This window comes from Ursus maritimus, unplaced genomic scaffold, assembly GCF_017311325.1.
Source record: "Ursus maritimus isolate PB19 unplaced genomic scaffold, ASM1731132v1 scaffold_4, whole genome shotgun sequence".
NCBI classification, from domain to species: domain Eukaryota; kingdom Metazoa; phylum Chordata; class Mammalia; order Carnivora; family Ursidae; genus Ursus; species Ursus maritimus.
In genome coordinates this window covers 56,984,181-57,002,224 of record NW_024426552.1, presented here as the reverse complement: position 1 = coordinate 57,002,224, position 18,044 = coordinate 56,984,181, and the positions used below count along the sequence as shown (strand labels likewise).

The following is an 18,044-nucleotide window of genomic DNA, read 5'->3' as shown; positions in this document are numbered from 1 at the left end:
GTAAAAAGGCCCCAAGAGTGATACAGAACAGAAAGTCACAATCTATAGAAACAAAGACTTTACTGTCAACATGGCATCATTAAAATCATATCTCTCAATAATCAGTCTCAATGTAAATGGCCTAAATGCTCCCATAAGATGTCACAGGGTTGCAGATTGGATAAAAAGACATAACCCATCCATTTGCTGTCTACAAGAGACTCATTTTATACCTAAAGATACATTCAGACTGAAAGTAAAGGGATGGAATACCATCTTTCACGCCAGTGGACCTCAAGAGAGAGCTGGGGTAGCAATTCTCATATCAGACAGATTGGATTTTAAACTAAAGACTATAGTTAGAGACACAGAAGGGCACTATATTATTCTTAAAGGATGTATCCAACAAGTGGATATGACAATTATAAATATATATGCCCCCAACAGGGGAGCAGCAAGATACACAAGCCAACTCTTAACCACAATAAAGAGACATATAGATAAAAATACACTAATAGTAGGAGACCTCAACACTCCACTATCAGCAATAGATCACCTAAGCAAGAAATCAGCAAAGAAACAAGAGCTTTGTATGCCATACTCGACGAGTTGGACCTCATAGATATATATAGAACACTAAACCCCAGAACCAAAGAATACTCATTCTATTCTAATGCCCATGGAACATTCTCAAGAATAGACCATGTTCTGGGTCATAAAACAGGTCTCAACCGATACCAAAAGACTGAAATTATCCCCTGCATGTTCTCAGACCGCAACGCTTTGAAATTGGAACTCAACCACAAGGAAAAATTTGGAAGAAACTCAAACACTTGGAGACTAAGAACCATCCTGCTCAGGAATGATTCAATAAGCCAGGAAATCAAAAATCAATTTAAACAATTTATGGAGACCAACGAGAATGAAAACACAGCAGTCCAAAATCTATGGGCAAAGGCAGCCCTAAGGGGGAAATACATAGCCATCCAAGCCTCACTCAAAAGAGTAGAAAAATCTAAAATGCAGTTTTTATATTCTCACCTCAAGAAGCTGGAACAGCAACAGAGGGACAGGCCTAATCCATGCACATGGAAGCAGTTGACCAAGATTAGAGCAGAAATCAATGAATTAGAAACCAGGAGCTCAGTAGAGCAGAGCAACAGAACTAGAAGCTGGTTCTTGGAAAGAGTAAATAAAATTGACAAACCGCTGGCAAGACTTATCCAAAAGAATAGAGAAAGGACCCAAATTAACAAAATTATGAATGTAAAAGAAGAGGTCACAACCAACACCAATGAAATTGGAAGGATTATTAGAAACTTTTATCAACAGCTTTATGCCAATAAATTAAGCAACCTGGAAGAGATGGAGGCCTTCCTGGAAACCTATAAACTACCAAGACTGAAACAGGAAGAAACTGATTCCTTAAACAGGCCAATTAATTATGAAGAGATTGAAACAGTGATAAACAACCTTCCAAAAAACAAAACTTCAGGCCTGGACAGTTTTCCTGGGGAATTCTACCAAACATTCAAAGAAGAAATAACACCTATTCTCTTAAAGCTATTTCAAAAAATAGAAACAGAAGGAAAGCTACCAAACTCATTCTATGAGGCCAATATTACCTTGATCCCCAAACCAGGCAAAGACCCCATCAGAAAGGAGAATTACAGACCAATTTCCCTAATGAATATGGATGCCAAAATCCTCAACAAGATCCTGGCTAATAGAATCCAACAGTACATTAAAAGGATTATCTATCATAACCAAGTGGAATTCATCCCTGGGATGCAAGGGTGGTTCAACATTCGCAAATCGATCAGCGTGATACATCATATCAACAAGAAAAGACTCAGGAACCATATGATCCTCTCAATTGATGGAGAAAAAGCATTTGACAAAATACAGCATCCTTTCCTGATTAAAACCCTTCAGAGTGTAGGGATAGAGGGTACATTCCTCAATCTCATAAAAGCCATCTATGAAAAGCCTTCAGCAAATATTATTCTCAATGGGGAAAAGCTGGAAGCCTTTCCCTTAAGATCAGGAACACGACAAGGATGCCCACTCTCACCACTATTATTCAACATAGTAGTAGAAGTCCTTGCAACAGCAATCAGACAACAAAAAGGGATAAAATGTATCCAAATCGGCAAAGAAGAAGTCAAACTGTCTCTCTTCGCAGATGACATGATACTCTATATGGAAAACCCAAAAGAATCCACTCCCAAACTATTAGAAGTTATAGAGCAATTCAGTAATGTGGCAGGATACAAAATCAATGCTCAGAAATCCGTTGCATTTGACTCAGCTCTCAGAAAGAACGAGTTCTCAACATTTGCTGCAACATGGACAGCACTGGAGGACATAATACTAAGTGAAATAAGTCAAGCAGAGAAAGACAATTATATGGTTTCTCTCATCTATGGAACATAAGAACGAGGAAGATCAGTAGGGGAAGAAAGGGATAAAGAGAGGGGGGTAATCAGAAGGGGGAATGAAGCATGAGAGACTATGGACTCTGAGAAACAAACTGAGAGCTTCAGAGGGTAGGGGGGTGGGGGATGGGATAGACTGGTGATGGGTAGTAAGGAGGGCACGTATTGCATGGTGCACTGGGTGTTTTACACAACTAATGAATCATCGAACTTTACATCAAAAACCAGGGAAGTACTGTATGGTGACTAACATAATAAAAAAAACCTTAAAAAAAACAACATAGTATCTAGAAAAACATTTTTTTAATTAATAAATACTCATTGTTTTCATCTTTGCTAGGCACTGATGATGGATTCCATAAGCAGTACAAAGCAATCTCTTCTGAAAGAGAAAAAAATGTACCTACTTTAGAAGTTCAATAGCTATCGCAAAACAATACAAGATTTCACAAGGGAATTGATGACTAAAATATCAGTGGTATAGACAATATGTGCTGTGAATATATAGATGGGAAATATCAAGAAGGGGATAAGTTAACATAAGTTATTAGTATTTTACCTAATCTTGAGGAAATGGTAGGATATGTGTAGTTGGAGAGAAGGTGGGTACAGGTGATTTAGGTGATGGAAATGAAAGCTGCAAAGGGACCTGTGTGTTAAAGCATGAACACGACCTGTGATATTATGTGCATCCTTTAATCATTTCTCTAGATTCAAAGTCAAAAAATCAAAAAAGTTAGGAATGGTGGGTGGGAAGGGGGTGGGTGTGACTACAAAGGGGCATCTTGAGGAAGATCTTTATGGTGATGAGATAGTTTTGCATCTTGATTACGGTGAATTGTTCCATGAATCTACACATTTGATAAAATGACATAGAGCTATACACACATTCTATGTTAATGTCAATCCTGGTCTTGATGTTGCTGCATAAGAGGTAACCCATAGGAGAAACTAGGTGAAGGGTACATGATTCCTCTCTATATACTGTTTTTGCAACTTCCTGCGAATCAATAATTCTTTAAAAAAATAATTCTTTCAAAATAAGTAAAAATTTAAGAAAAATAATAGGCATACGAGACCAAAACTGCCAACATAATTCAGAAGTTATTTCAGGCAGTGATGCCAATTAGTGCTTGTATTTCCTATATATGGGAATTATTAATGTCAAAGTAAATTACCCTCATTTCACAGTGTATACGTGTATCAAACCATCGCATAGTACTCTTTAAACTTATACAATGTTATATTTCAGGGAAGATGGGGGAAAAGGGCAAATTACCAGGTGTAACTGATATGCTGTTAGCTTCCACCAGTTCTTCATGGTCAGACCTCCTGCCTTCCTGAATGCATTAAACTTCTGTCTGCTGATTATAACTTGTGCTTCCAGTAAGGATGTTCCACATGTGCACACAGAATCACTCTGCCTGCCATGGTCACTACCACGACCACTTTGGGCAGCAGTGGGAAGTTATGGGGGAGGCAGATGAGAGGCAGGGGGATCTATTGGGCAGCTCTGTTCCAGATATTTGACCAGGGTGTGAAAGATTGCCGACAAGAGCTATGTAGGAGGTAGAATTCACAGAATTTGGTGATCTGGAGATTTTGAGCTGTTTAAATGAAACACATGAGTTTCTCTAAGACAGGTTCTTTCACCTGCATTATTCTGCAACCACTGTTCTCTCTGTAGCTATAACCAGAAAATCTTGAGAATTATTCCAGTCTCTTTCCTGCCTCTAACCACACTCCAAGCTTCTTTGATTATGCATTCTAAACATCCCTAAACATCTTTAATATCCTAGATGAAAACATAGTACTATACATAAAAGTAGCATTCAAATAAATGAAAATGAAGTGAAAAATAATGGACCATTTGGAGGAACTGAACAAACTCTGTTCCCACACAGTTTAGAGTTATATAAATGCCTTAAGGCAAAGGCCCAACAGAATGTCAGGCGCTTTTCTGCATTTCCTCTCTCTCTGGGATCATATCCCCTCAAGTCCTAATTGTTTTTGTAGCTTTGAACTTCAACTTTTGTCTCCTCCTGTCTGCAAGAATGCCTAAAGCTCCAGGACACAGCATTCTGTTTGGCTTCTAGGTCTCGTGGGAACTGTTGGCAGTTTGTCCTTAGGAGGAAAAGTTGCAGAGGAATCCCTCACCTTCCCACTACCCAACATAATATCCTGTTACCTCTGCATCTACTTGCCCTCTTCCCTTTTTTGTAATAGATACCCTCTCCCTTCCCACGTGAGGCCAGTTCTGCCTCCTGTCCTTTGAACTGTATTCTCTTCCACTTTTTTCAAGATTTCATACTACCAATTTTTTCTTTTCTGTCGTAAATTTAACCTGCCCTGTTTCCTGGATCATTTCTATTGGTATTTAAATATGTTCAAGTATCTCCCATGAACAAAAAAAAACAAATTCCTTGACCTTCTGTTCTCCTCTAGCTACTGCCCCATCTTTTACCTCCTGACTTTTCCGAGAGGATTGATTATTCCTATGGACTCTTAACTAGTTTCTAGTCTCATCATTCTACGAAGTCAGCTCCTGTAAAGAAACCAGTGATGTCTGTTTTAACATTTTCAGTTCTTAATCTTTCTTGACCTCTTAGCCTCATTTGACCCTGTTAACCCCTACTTTCTCTTTGAAATACCATCTCCCTTTGACTTTTGTGACATTATGCTCTCCTGGTTCACTCTTGCACATCTTGCCATTCCTTTTCAGCCTCCCTCACCCCATTACTGAGTATTGTTTCCCTAAGCCTCTGTCCCAATCTCTCTTCTCACTCTGTTCTCCTGACCTAGGTGTTACCATCCAAGCCCGTAACTTCCTTGTAAGCCCTAATGTGCCACAGGATCTTTGCACATGGTATTTCCTTTGTATTGCACACTCCCTGCCTTGCACAGCCTTCTTTGCTCTTATGGCACCTCTGCAACACTTGTCGCAGTTATAATTTACATTTATTTATAGGATTTGTTCAAGGACAGGCTCTCTTGGAGGTAAGCACCATAGTGCCAGACACATGCCACAAAATGCCAAATGCCAAATACAGAGTAGATACGTAATAAATAATTACAGAACGAAATGACTGAGTGAAGTAACATTTTGAATAATGTGTCTACGGAATATCAAGATGGGAACTTCGCAGACATGGTTAAATATGTGATTTTGGAGATCAAGAGAGTGGTCTGGCCTAGAGAGATGAATTAATTTGGAATCTAATTGTGCCTGAGTGGTAATGAAGCCTTAGGTTGGCTATAAAATTTCCCAGAGAATGTTTATGAAGTGAGAGAGGAGGGAAGAGGACAAAAACCTTGGGAACATCCACATTTAATGAACTTGGGCAGGTAGAGAATGACCCACTAAAGGCTGCTGAGACGGACTATGCCATCCACATGCTGCAGGGTTTCCTTGGCTGTCCTAATTTAAATATTCTGCTCTTTGGGCTAATATATTTCACAGCTGCAGTTTTTGCTCAGAAAATGTGTTACGGCATCTATACGGGAAACAAATCTAAATCTAATTTTAACACTTAGCTTATTAATGATATAATAGGTATTAATTGTGTATAGTGATTAATAAGATGACTCATTACTGCAGTGAGGAATTAAGGATTTCAAAAATGGTTAATATACATAGCAATTATATTTTTCTTGATTTATGAACTTCTTGAACGATGCTTCTAAAAATTTGCCTAAATGTGAATGACACATTAATCTTTCTTTTTCAGCCTGACAGTACTTTACTGATTATTTGTGAGAATGGCTATGTTCTTGAAACTCCATTTCCAACCATAAAGGAGGAGGAGGAAAATCGTGATGTAGTTTCCTATGAAATCAAGGACATGCACATAAAATGTTTTCATTTCTCAAGTGTCAAATCTAAGATTCTGGTATGAGATATCCTTGAAGCATTATCTTCTAATATGTTTTTTCTTAGAATATAAAATGTCTTTTTTCTTCAAGTTTTTATTTAAATTCCACTTAACATGCAGTGTAATATTAGTTTCAAGTGTACAATATAGTGATTCAACACTTTCGTACACCACCTGGTGCTCATCACAAGTGCCTTTCTTAGTCCCCATCGCCTATCTAACCCATCCCCCATGACCTCCCCTCTGGTAACCATCAGTTTGTTTTCTATAGTTAAAAGTCTGTTTCTTGGGGGTACCCAGGTGACTCAGATAAGTATCCAACTCTTGATTTCAGCTCAGTTCATGATCTCAGGATTGTGAGATGGAGCCCCGCACCAGCCCTCCATGCTGGATGGGGACCTTGCAGAAGATTCTCTCCCTCTCCTTCTGCCCTGTACCCCCCTCTGAAAAACAAAAAAAGAGTCTCTTTCTTGGCTTGCCTCTCTCTTCTTTCCCTCTATGATCATGTGTTTTGTTTCTTAGACCCTATACATGAGTGAAATCATATGGTATTTGTCTTTCTCTAACTGACTTCACTTAGTATAATATTCTCTAGCTCCATCCACATCATTGCAAATGGCAAGATTTCATTCGTTTTTATGGCTGAGTAATAGTACGTTATATAAAAGCGCTGATGAAATACAAAGAAGAAGAAGACAATTACCCTGACTTTAGTGAGCTTATAAGCTCATAGGAAGCAGCTGATGCATTAGAAGGCAGTAGTGAACAGATGTTAAAATCACAGTGCAAAGAAAATAATTTTAGGGGTGTGGAGTGAAACGAATCTAAGTTTGATGGAGGGGTAAGAGGGGATCAAAGATGACTAGATAGAGGGGACACTTAGTACTTAAAAAATGAGAAGGATTTTGAGAGGATGAAAAAGGAGAGGAGGGCAATAAGAGCGCAATAACATCCTGAGGGAAGGCAGAGTTGTAAGAGTTTCTGGTGTTTTCAGAAAATGAAGAATGGAATGTTGAGACAGAGGGATGCAGTATGTGGGAGGGATGAGGCAGAAATCTGTGAGCAGCATTTGGGCTCTTAAATAACCAATCAAGGTGTTTCTATTTAATTCTAGACCATTGAGCTCCATTGTGAGTTCTTTTTCCCTGTTCTGTTTTTTTTTTCCACCTGTTCTTTGAAGACATTTTTATTATTTCAGTATAGCTGACATGAGTGTTACATCAGTTTCAGGTGCACAACATGGGGCTACAGCAAGTCTGTTCGTTACGCTGTGTTCACAACTGTAGCTACCGCCTGTCACCATACAATACTATTACAGTACTATTGACTATATTTCCTATGCTGTACCTTCTATATTTTATGTATATGTCCTCATATTTTACATCTTTTAATTCATAATTTTCTTCTAATTATGGCCTTTTTTTTTCCTACTTAAAGAAATCCCCTTCACATTTTTCTAAGTCCAGTTTAGGGATGATAAACTCCTTTAATTTTTCTTTGTCTGGGAAACTCCTTCTTTTATTCTGAATGATAACCTTGCCAGGTAGAGTATTCTTGGTTGTAGGTCTTTTTCCTTTCAACACTTTGAATATATAATGCCATTCTCTTCTGGCCTGCAGAGTTTCTGCTGAAAAATTGGCTAATAGCCTTATGGGGTTTCCTTTGTATGTAACTTCTTGCTTCTTTCTTGCTACTTTTACAATTCTTTTTATCTTTAAGCTTTGACATTTTAGTAATTGTGTCATGGGTTCATCTTGTTTTGAATTCTCTGCACTTCCTAAACATGGATGTCTGTTTCTTTTCCAGATTAGTGAAGTTTTTAAGCTAGTATGTCTCCAAATGAGTTTTCTGCTCCTTTCTCTCTCTTCTCCTTCTGGAGCCTTTACAATGTGAATGTTTGTTTGCTTGATGTTGTCTAAGAGATCTCTTAACTTATCCTGAATTTTTTCCCCCCTGCTGTTCATTTTGGGTGCTTTCCATTACCCTCTGTTCCAGATCACTGATTCATTCTGCATCTGTAATCTGTTGATTTCCTTTAGTGTTTTTTTTCTCCCTCACTTCAGTTACTGTATTTTTCATCTCTGATTCTTTTTTCTATTTTCTATCTCTTTGTTGAAGGCCTCCTGCGTTCTTTTACTTTTTTTCTCCATCAAGGTGAGCATCTTTATGATCATTGCTTTAAACTCTTTATTAAGCATATTGCTTATCTCCTTTTTATTTCTTTTTTGGAGGTTTTGTCTTGTTCTTTCTTTTGGAATGTATTCTTCTATCTCCCCATTTTTCTTGACTTTCATGTTTGTTTCTATGAATTAGGTGGAACAGCTACTTCTCCTAAATTTGAAGAAATGGTCTTGTGTATAGTCTCCCCTGTGTATACTGGGTGACTTCATCTGGCTGGCTGGAGCTGCAGCTGGTGTAAGGTTGGGGGTTGCAGGGCATTCCGTGCTGTGGCTGACCTGGTGAGATGGCTGGAGCTGAATTGGGTGCAAGTGGGGGATACCAGGGCTCTGCATGCAGTGGACATTCTGGCAGGACAACTAAAACTGAATTGGGTGCAGATTTGGAGGATGCTGAGGCTCTATGTGCAGAGGGTACCCCGGCAGGACAGCTGAAGCTGAAGTCAGTGCAAGTTGAAGTGTCCTGGGAAGCTCATTGCAGAGGGGGGCCTGATGGGGTGATAAGCCCAGGCCAGAACAGGTCACGGTGTCCAAGCACATACTGTGCATGAGTGCCCTGTCAGGCCAGCTGAAGCTGAAGTTGGTGTAAGCTGGGGAGTCCCTGGGCTTTCCATGTAGAAGACACTCTAGCAGGACAGCTGAAGTGGAAATGGGGATAAGCCAGGGTGTTAAAGAGCATTCCACACTGAGGGTGCCCTGGTAGGACAACTGAAGCTGGAGTGGGTACAGCTGGGGACCCCTGGGTATGCTGCACAGGGGCTGCCCTTGTAGGGTAATGGGGGACACCTGTGTGCTGTACAGGGGGCATCCAGGTGGGACAGCTGGGGCCAGAGCAGGCATCAGCCGAGAGGTCCCAGGGCACTCTGTAATTGGGGGTGCCCTAGCAAGCTGTCTGAAGCAAAAGTGGTGTGGACCTGGAGTGTTTGGGAATGCTTCGCACCTGTGTCCCCTTGGTACAGCAGCTGGAGCTGTGGTGAGGGCTATCTGGGGGTGTGCTGGTGTAAACCTCCCTGGATCCTCCTTGGTGAGATTGCTGGGGCTAGTAGGGGCTAGGGGCCTTGGGCTCACTGATGTGGTAGGCTGATTAGGGTGCCCAGATCTTGCTCCCCCCATTCACACTGTCATGGTGGAGGGGGAGCATAACTTGTCATGCTCGCCAGCCCTTCTGACCCGCAGAGATTTCCAGCAGCTCCCTGCAGTTTGTCAGGGTTCTAAGGTTGATTCTTTTATATACTAGTTGCCCTTTTATTTATTTGTTTTTTATTTAAATTCAATTAACATAAAATGTATTATTTGTTTCAGGGGTACAGGTCTGTGATTCATCAGTCTTATATAATACCCAGTGCTCATTACAACACATAGCCTCCCCAGTGTCCATCACCTAGTTATCCTATCCCTCGACTCCCCTCCCTCCCCTCCCTTCCCCTCCACTCCAGCAACCCTCAGCTTGTTTCCTATGGCTAAGAGTCTCTTATGGTTTGTCTCCCTCTCTGGTTTTGTCTTATTTCATTTTTTTCCTCTCTTCCCCTATGATCCTCTGTTTTGTTTCTTAAATTCCACATATGAGTGAGATCATATGATAATTGTCTTTCTCTGATTCACTTATTTTGCCTAGCATAATACCATCCACATCATTGCAAATGGCAAGATTTCATTTTTCTGATGGCTGTGTTATATTCCACTGTATATATATACCACATCTTCTTTATTCATCTGTCAGTGGACATCTGGGCTCTTTCCATAGTTTGGCTATTGTGGACATTGCTGCTATAAACATTGGGGTGCACATGCCCCTTCAGATCACTACATTTGTATCTCTGAGGTAAATATCCAGTGGTGCAATTGCTGGGTTGTAGGACAGCTCTATTTTCAACTTTTTGAGGAACCTCCATATTGTTTTCCTGAGTGGCTGCACCAGCTTGCATTCCCACCAACAGTGCAGGAGTGTTCCCCTTTCTCTGCATCCTTGCCAACATCTGTCATTTCCTGACTTGTTAATTGTAGCCATTCTGACTGGTGTGAGGGATCTCATTGTGGTTTAGATTTGTATTTCCGTGATGCCAGAGATGTTGAGCACTTTTTCACGTGTCTGTTGGCCATTTGTAGCTCTTCTTTGGAGAAATGCCTGTTAATGTTTTCAGCCAATTTCTTGGTTAGATTTGTTCTTTGGGTGTTGAGCTTGATAAGTTCTTTATAGATTTTGGATATATTCTGATTTCTCTTCAGATCATATAAATCTTTCACCTTTTACTAGTTACTCTTTTAAACCTTAGTTGTTGTTGTTGTTGTTGTTGTTGTTGTTGTTGTTGTTGTTTTTCCCCCCTGTGTCCCAGGGCAGACAAATCTGCTCCTACTCTCTCGGTACTGTCCATTCTCACTGCAGTGCAGAGCATTTGGGGATGGAGGTTCCCTTCATTACTGTGTCTCCATCTGTCTTTCGTTGTGCAGAAGCTGTTCATCACCCCTCCCACTGTGAGATTTTGAGGAAGGGATTGATGTGATGAGAGCATATAAATTAGTAGGATAATTCTGAGGGATGAAAAATAAAGAGGTAAACGATGGGAGGTAGGGACGCCAGCATTAGGTGGCTTTTGAAATCACCATCTGAAAGACACAGAGGGTCTGACAGTATTACTAAAAATAGGAACAACTTTCCTTGGGTTATTTTGATCTACCTAATTCAGGTTTGATGGTGATAGACTGGAAGAAATTATGTTTAGTTTCTCTATTAGGAAAAAAATGAGAAAATAATTTCTATAAAACTAGGATTGAAGGGGGTAATACAGAAATGATTTAAAAATGATAATGATAAAATATATCCCCCAAATTGATAATTATCTTTAAATGACATTATTTTACATCAGAGCTGTGAGTTCTTCTAGGACCCTATCTTCCTTTCACCTTCTTTGTCATCCCCTTACTGTAAATGAATGAATGATTTACAGTTGTTTTTATATCTTAATGTCTCTTGCAAAAGCGATTAATAGAAATAGAAAAGAGAAAGACACTAAAGAAGTTGAAGGAAAAGGAGAAGGAAGAAAGGAGGAAGCAGTTAGCAGCAGAGAAGGGAGAAGATGGAGAAAAGGAATTACAGGCAGAGGAGGAGGAGGAAGAGCAAGAGGAGCCATTACCTGAAATCTTTATTCCATCAACTCCCTGTCGCATCCTCTGTGGCTTTTACTCTGAGCCAGGGAAGTTCTGGGTTTCTTTGGTGAGTAATAATGTAATACATAATTTTTATCTCAGCCCTAATCAAATATAGTTTATGATCATGATTTTCCAGCACATTCTTACTTTCTAACTCTTATGGGAAGACCATTTATTAACTACTATTGAAAGTGTGAATTTTGGTGAACGAATGTGAGTTATAGTTTTTATATCATCTTAATATCTCTTTTATGTCTCCTTATTATATCTGCTATCATCTATAACAATCATACATGTTCCAGGAGGTCAAAGGGGAGAAGAATTGAAGATAGAAGGGCAAAGGGCTAAAGGTTCTTCCAGTTGGTTCTGCGGTTTTTTAAATTTTGAAACTAATTGGCATTTTGAAAATAATGGTCACACTATCCTGTAAAATTTTGCTTGCATTTTGTTATTTGCAGCTATGCTGTGTGGCCACATGGAGGTCTGGGAAGATGGCTGTTTTTAGATGGTCACATTGCCACCCTGAATAAAATTGGGATTTGGCTAATAAGGAAGAAGAGAAAAATGGATATCAAGGACTGTCACAATGTTGTGACAACTATATCCTCTAATTATATATTTTCTACTCCTATCATAAGACATTGATCAATTGCAGAAAGATTTCCTTCATTATAAATTTGTTACAAATTTCAGCTCCATTAACCAAAAAAGTAATAATTGACATAAAAGTATACAGGCATACACTATTTTATTGCACTTCACAGATACTGTGATTGTCACAAATTGGTTTGTGGCAATCCTGTATTGAGCAAGATTATTGGCATCATTTTTCCAACAATATTGGATCACTTCATGTTTCTGCGTCACATTTTGTAATTCTTGCAGTATTTCAAACTTTCTCATTATTTGTTGTTATGATCTGTGATCATTGATCTTTGTTACTACTGTAGTTGTTTTGGGGAGCCATGAGCCACACCCATAAAAGACCACAAACTTAATAATAAATAAGGTGTGTGTTTTGACTGCTCCACTAGCCAGTCATTCCCTTGCCTCTCTCCCTCTCCTTGAGCCTTCCTATTCCCTGAGATACAATATTGAAATTAGGCCAATTAATAACCCTACAATGGCTTTTAATTGTTCAAGTGAAAGCAAGAGTCACATGCTTCTCACTTTAAATCAAAAGCTAGAAATGATTAAGCTCAGTGAGGAAGACATGTCAAAAGCCAAGATAGGCCAAAAACTAGGCCTCTTGTGCCAAACAGTTAAACAGTTGACCAACTTGTGAATGCAAAGAAAAAGTTCTTAGAGGAAATTAAAAGAGCTAGTCTGGTGAACACGTGAATACTAAGAAAGAAAAACAGGCTTAATGCTGATATGGAGAAATTCTCAGTGGTCTGGATAGAAGATCAAACCAGCCACAACATTCCCTTAAGCCAAAGCTTAATCCAGAGCAAGCCCCGAATTCTCTTCAATTCTATGAAGGCTGAGAGAGGCGAGGAAGCTGCAGAAGAAAAGTTGGAAGTTAGCAGAGATTGGTTCAGTGAGGTTTAAGAAAAGAAGGAAAGGAGCTGTCTCCATAACACAGAAGTATAAGGGGAAGCAGCAGGTGCTGGGATAGAAGCTGCAGCACGTTCTCCAGAAGATCTGGCTCAAATAATTCCTGAAGTAGGCTACACTGAACAAGAGATTTTTTTTTTTGAAAGATTTTATTTATTTGAGAGATAGAGTGAGGGAGAGAATGAGCAGGGAGAGGGAGAAGCAGACTCCCCACTGAGCAGGGAGCCGGATGTTTGGCTTGATCCCAGGACTCTGGGATCATGACCTGAGCTGAAGGCAGATGCTTAACTTACTCACCCACCCAGGTGCCTCTGAACAAGAGATTTTCAGTGTAGATGGAACCATCTTATTGTGGATGAAAATGCCATCTAGGACTTTCAGAGAGGAGAAGTCAATGCCTGGCTTCAAAGAATGGGTTGGCTCTCTTGTTAGGGACTAAAGCAGCTGGTGACTTAAGTTGAAGCCAGTGCTCATTTGCCATTCTGAAAATCCTGGCCCTCAGGAGTTACATTAAATCTGCACTGCCAGCGCTCTAGAAACAGAACAACAAAGCTGGATGACAGCACATCTGTTTACAACATGCTTTACTGAAGAGTTCAAGGCCACTGTTGAGACCTACTCCTGAGAAAAAAGATTCTTTCAATATATTACTGCTCATGGACAATGCCTCTGGTCACCCGAGAGCTCTGACGGAGACATACCCTGAGATTAACGTCGTTTCCCTGCCTGCTAGCACAACAGCCATTTTGCAGCCTGTGGATCAAGGAGCCTTTTAAACTTTCAAGTCCTATTATCTAAGAAATACAATTCATAAGGCTATGGCTGCCATAGATGGTGATTCCTCTAATGGATCTGGGCAAAGTCAATGGAAAAACTTCTGGAAAGGATTCACCATTTTAGATTCATGGAAAGAGATCAAAATATCAGCATTAGCAGGATTTCTTGGAAGAAGTTGATTCCAACCCTTATGGATGACTCTGAGGGTTCAAGACTTGAGTGGGGGAAGAAACTGCTGATGTGGTAGAAATAGCAAGAGAACTAGAATTACAAATGGACCCTGAAGGTGGGACTGAAGTGCTGCAATCCCATAATAGAACTTTCACAGACGAGGAGTTGCTTCTTCTGGATGAATTAAAAAAAAAAAAAGTGGTTTCTTGAGATGGCATCTACTCCCAGCAAAGATGCTGTGAAGATTGTTGAAATGACAACAAAGGATTTAGAATATTACATAAACTTAGTTGGTAAGCAGAAGCAGGGTTTGAGAGGATTGATTAATTTTGAAAGAAGTTCTGTGAATAAAATGTTAACAGCGTTGCATGCAACAGAGAAATTCATGAAAGGAAAAGTTAATTGATGCAGCAAACTTCAGTATTGTCTTATTTCAAGAAATTGCTGCGGCCGCCCCAACCTTCAGCAACCAGCACCCTGATCAGTCAGCAGCCAGCAACGTTGAGGTGAGACCCTCCACCAGCAAAAAGATTAAGACTTGCCAAAAACTCAGATTATGGTTAGAAATTTTGGGCAATAAAGTAGTTTTAAATTAAGGTATGTACATTGTTTTCTTAGACATAATGCTATTACATACTTAATAGACTGTGGTATAGTGTAAACATAACTTTTATATGCACTGGGAAACCAAAAAATTCATTGATGCCCTTTATTACAATAGTAGCTTTATTGAGTTGGTCTGGAATTGAACCCACATTATCTCTGAGGTACGCCTGTAAATGAAAGCTTATCATTAATTCACAACCAAAAGATCTGGGTATCTTTGGCCAGGTCAGAACACTGACTATACGAGGATTGTTACTACAAGGAGTAACGAGGGTTAACTTCTCCCCTGTTCGACTTTTCCTAGAAACTCCTCGTTAGCAACTTCTTTTTTTTTTTTTTTAATAATGATTTTTTATTATATTATGTTAGTCACCATACAGTACATCCCCGGTTTTCGATGTAAGGCTCGATGATTCATTAGTTGTGTATAACACCCAGTGCACCATGCAATATGTGCCCTCCTTACTACCCATCACCGGTCTATCCCATTCCCCCACCCCCTCCCCTCTGTAGCCCTCAGTTTGTTTCTCATAGTCCATAGTCTCTCATGCAACTTCTAAGGAGGCAAGCAGCAAGAAGGATAGAAAGTAGAGATGCTTTGTCTTTGTTTTATGAAACAATTGTTGATGGCTACTATTGCGTGGGGTTCAAGGGTGAAGTGGATAAATATGGTTCCTGCCCTCAGGAAGTTTCTTCATATCAGGAGGGAGGGAGGCCTGGAAGCAACTGTAATACAATGTGATAGAGTTCTAGTGTCCTTGAAACACAGGCAAAAATTGTTATATAAAAACACATGTAGCGCTTATTCTTAGGCTTGCCTGATAAATGTTATGTGAGACATACTTATCCTAGGTGTATTTGTTATCTGAAATTCATATTTAACTGGGCATCTTGTATTTTTATTTGCTAAATATGGGAATCTATTTATTCTATACCAGGCACCCTTCTAAGTGATTTACTAACCACTGTCTAAAATAAGTCCTCTTATAATTTGCATGTTACATAAGAAGAAACCGAGGCATGGGGAGGTTAGGTAACTTATCCAGGGTCATATAACTAACGGGAGGTGGAACCAGGATCTGGACTTGGGCAGTCTGGGCCTAGAATCCATGCTTTTTACCATTAAGCTCCACCAGCACACTAGTTACAGAGGTAGTGACACTGACTCTGCTTGATGCGACTATTTGCCAGCTCTGTGCCTGCAACCAAGCAGACCATGTGGAACACCATCTCCCTGTGAAGTCCTGACCGCAGTTCTCAAGTCCATGCTCACACTGCAGGCCCGTTCTACCGCCCAGCCCCGTTCACTCTGCCACTTGCTAAATTACTGATGTAATTCTTCCTCCCCTCAAACATGCTGCACCCTCCCTCACCTCTAACGCTAACCTCCTCTCACATTTCACTGAGAAAGTAAAATTTCCCTTGTCTTGTCTTAAATAGATCTAACACCCTATGAGGATCCATACGAGTTTTGTCTGCTTTGCCTATTGTTCCGGTTGATGAGTGGTCTCCTGCAGCTGTCCAAGGACACTTTTCCCAAAGGCCTCTCGATCCCACCCCTCTCACTTCCTCCAGTACTTTATTCCTGCAGTAAACCACCTCGTCTCCTGTATCACCCACTTCCCTCTGTTCACTAAATTCTTATCAGCACATAAACACGTTCTAGTACTTAAAATTTTTCCTTAATCTCTCTTTCCTTCCCTTACACTACTCCTTTTAGAGGTGATCCTAGAGATCATAATATGCACCTTTAACTTCATGTAATTTGATACAAATTTATTCTCCTAATCTCAGAGAAAAAAAGATCTTAGAGCACTTAAATGTTAATGCCATGTATCCTTTCCCTCTCCATTGTCCTATCTTTTCTTTATATATATATATTAATTTTTTTTTGTATCTCCAAAAGGTATTTTACCAGTATTTTATATTGATATCATTTTGGTTTATCCTTTTTCTTGCTGTTAATTCCTTCTATATCTTTGTAGTTGCATCTTCTGCCTTAAATATATAATATATATTATATATTTAATGTAGGTCTGCTAGTGACAAATTCTCTGTTTTGAGGGCTTTGGGGGGTTCTTAAAATGTCTTCATTTTTCCTTTTTAAAAAATTATATTTTTGCTGGATATTTTGTTTTCAAACTTTGATATCTTTTAATCCTCTTTTGTCTTCCACTCTACCAGCTGTACCTTCTTACTGTTTCTTTGAAAACTAGTCTGTCTTTTTCTCTGGTTGCTTTTAAAATTTTGTGTTAAAGGGTGTAGTTTCTTCATATTTATCTTGCTTGTGTTCATAGCATTTCTTGAATCCCAACATAGTTTTATTCGGTTTTGGAAAATTCACAGCCATTATCTACCACAATATTGCTCTGGCCTCTCTTTTTGTTTCTTCTGGGATTTCAGTTTTATGTACGTTAACCTTTATCACTATGTCCCATATGTACTTTACACACACACACCAGCCTTTTTGGGGGGTATTTTCCATCCTTCTTTTCTTTCTCCTGCTTTGGTCTGACTACCTTATCTGCTCTCTGTTGCAGCTTCATAACTCTAGCTGTGTCTAGTTGCTTTCAAACTCATCTCTTGAATTTGTAATTTGTCATTTTATTTGTCAGTTCTAGAATTTTATTTTTTCCATTATTGTATTTCTTTTTATAGATTCCAGATGACTTCTTAAATTTTCCATTTGGCTTCAAATTCCTTAAATATATCAATATTGGTTATTCGAAGTCCATTTTGTAAATATCTCAATCAATGTCTTATTACTTTGATCTGCTTGTCTTTTTTTAAATTAAATTCAATTTGGTTAATATATAGTGTATTATTAGTTTCAGGGGGAGAATTTAATGATTCATCAGTTGCATATAACACCCAGCGTACATCAATTGCCCTCCTTAATGTCCATCACCCACCTCCCCTCCAGCAACCCTCAATTTGTTTCCTATAGTCAAGAGTCTCTTATGGTTTGCCTCCCTCTCTGTTTTCATCTTATTTTACTTTTCCTTCCCTTCCCCTATGTTCATCTGTTTTGTTTCTTAAATTCCACATACGAGTGAAATCATATGGTATTTGTCTTTCTCTGACTGACTCATTTCACTTAGCATAGTACCCTCTACTTCCATCCACAACATTGCAAATGTAAAGATTTCTTTTTTTTTTAATGGGTATTATTCCATTGTATATATACACCACATCTTCTTTATCCATTCATCTGTCGATGGACATCTGGGCTCTTTCCATATTTTGGCTATTGTGAACATTGCTGCTGTAAACATTGGGGTGCATGTGCCCCTTCGAATCATTATGTTTGTGTCCTTTGG

At 39.3% G+C, this 18,044-nt stretch overlaps 1 protein-coding gene across 1 annotated transcript in view; it reads left to right on the top strand.

Moving 5' to 3' along the window:
• The window catches only part of CFAP44 (cilia and flagella associated protein 44), a 142,974-nt gene that overhangs the window by 51,431 nt on the left and 73,499 nt on the right, over positions 1 to 18,044 (top strand). Inside the window, exons 15-16 of the mRNA XM_008706583.2 lie at positions 6,146 to 6,307; positions 11,444 to 11,677. Coding sequence (XP_008704805.2) covers positions 6,146 to 6,307; positions 11,444 to 11,677 — 396 coding nt within the window. The remainder of the gene's footprint in view (positions 1 to 6,145; positions 6,308 to 11,443; positions 11,678 to 18,044) is intronic.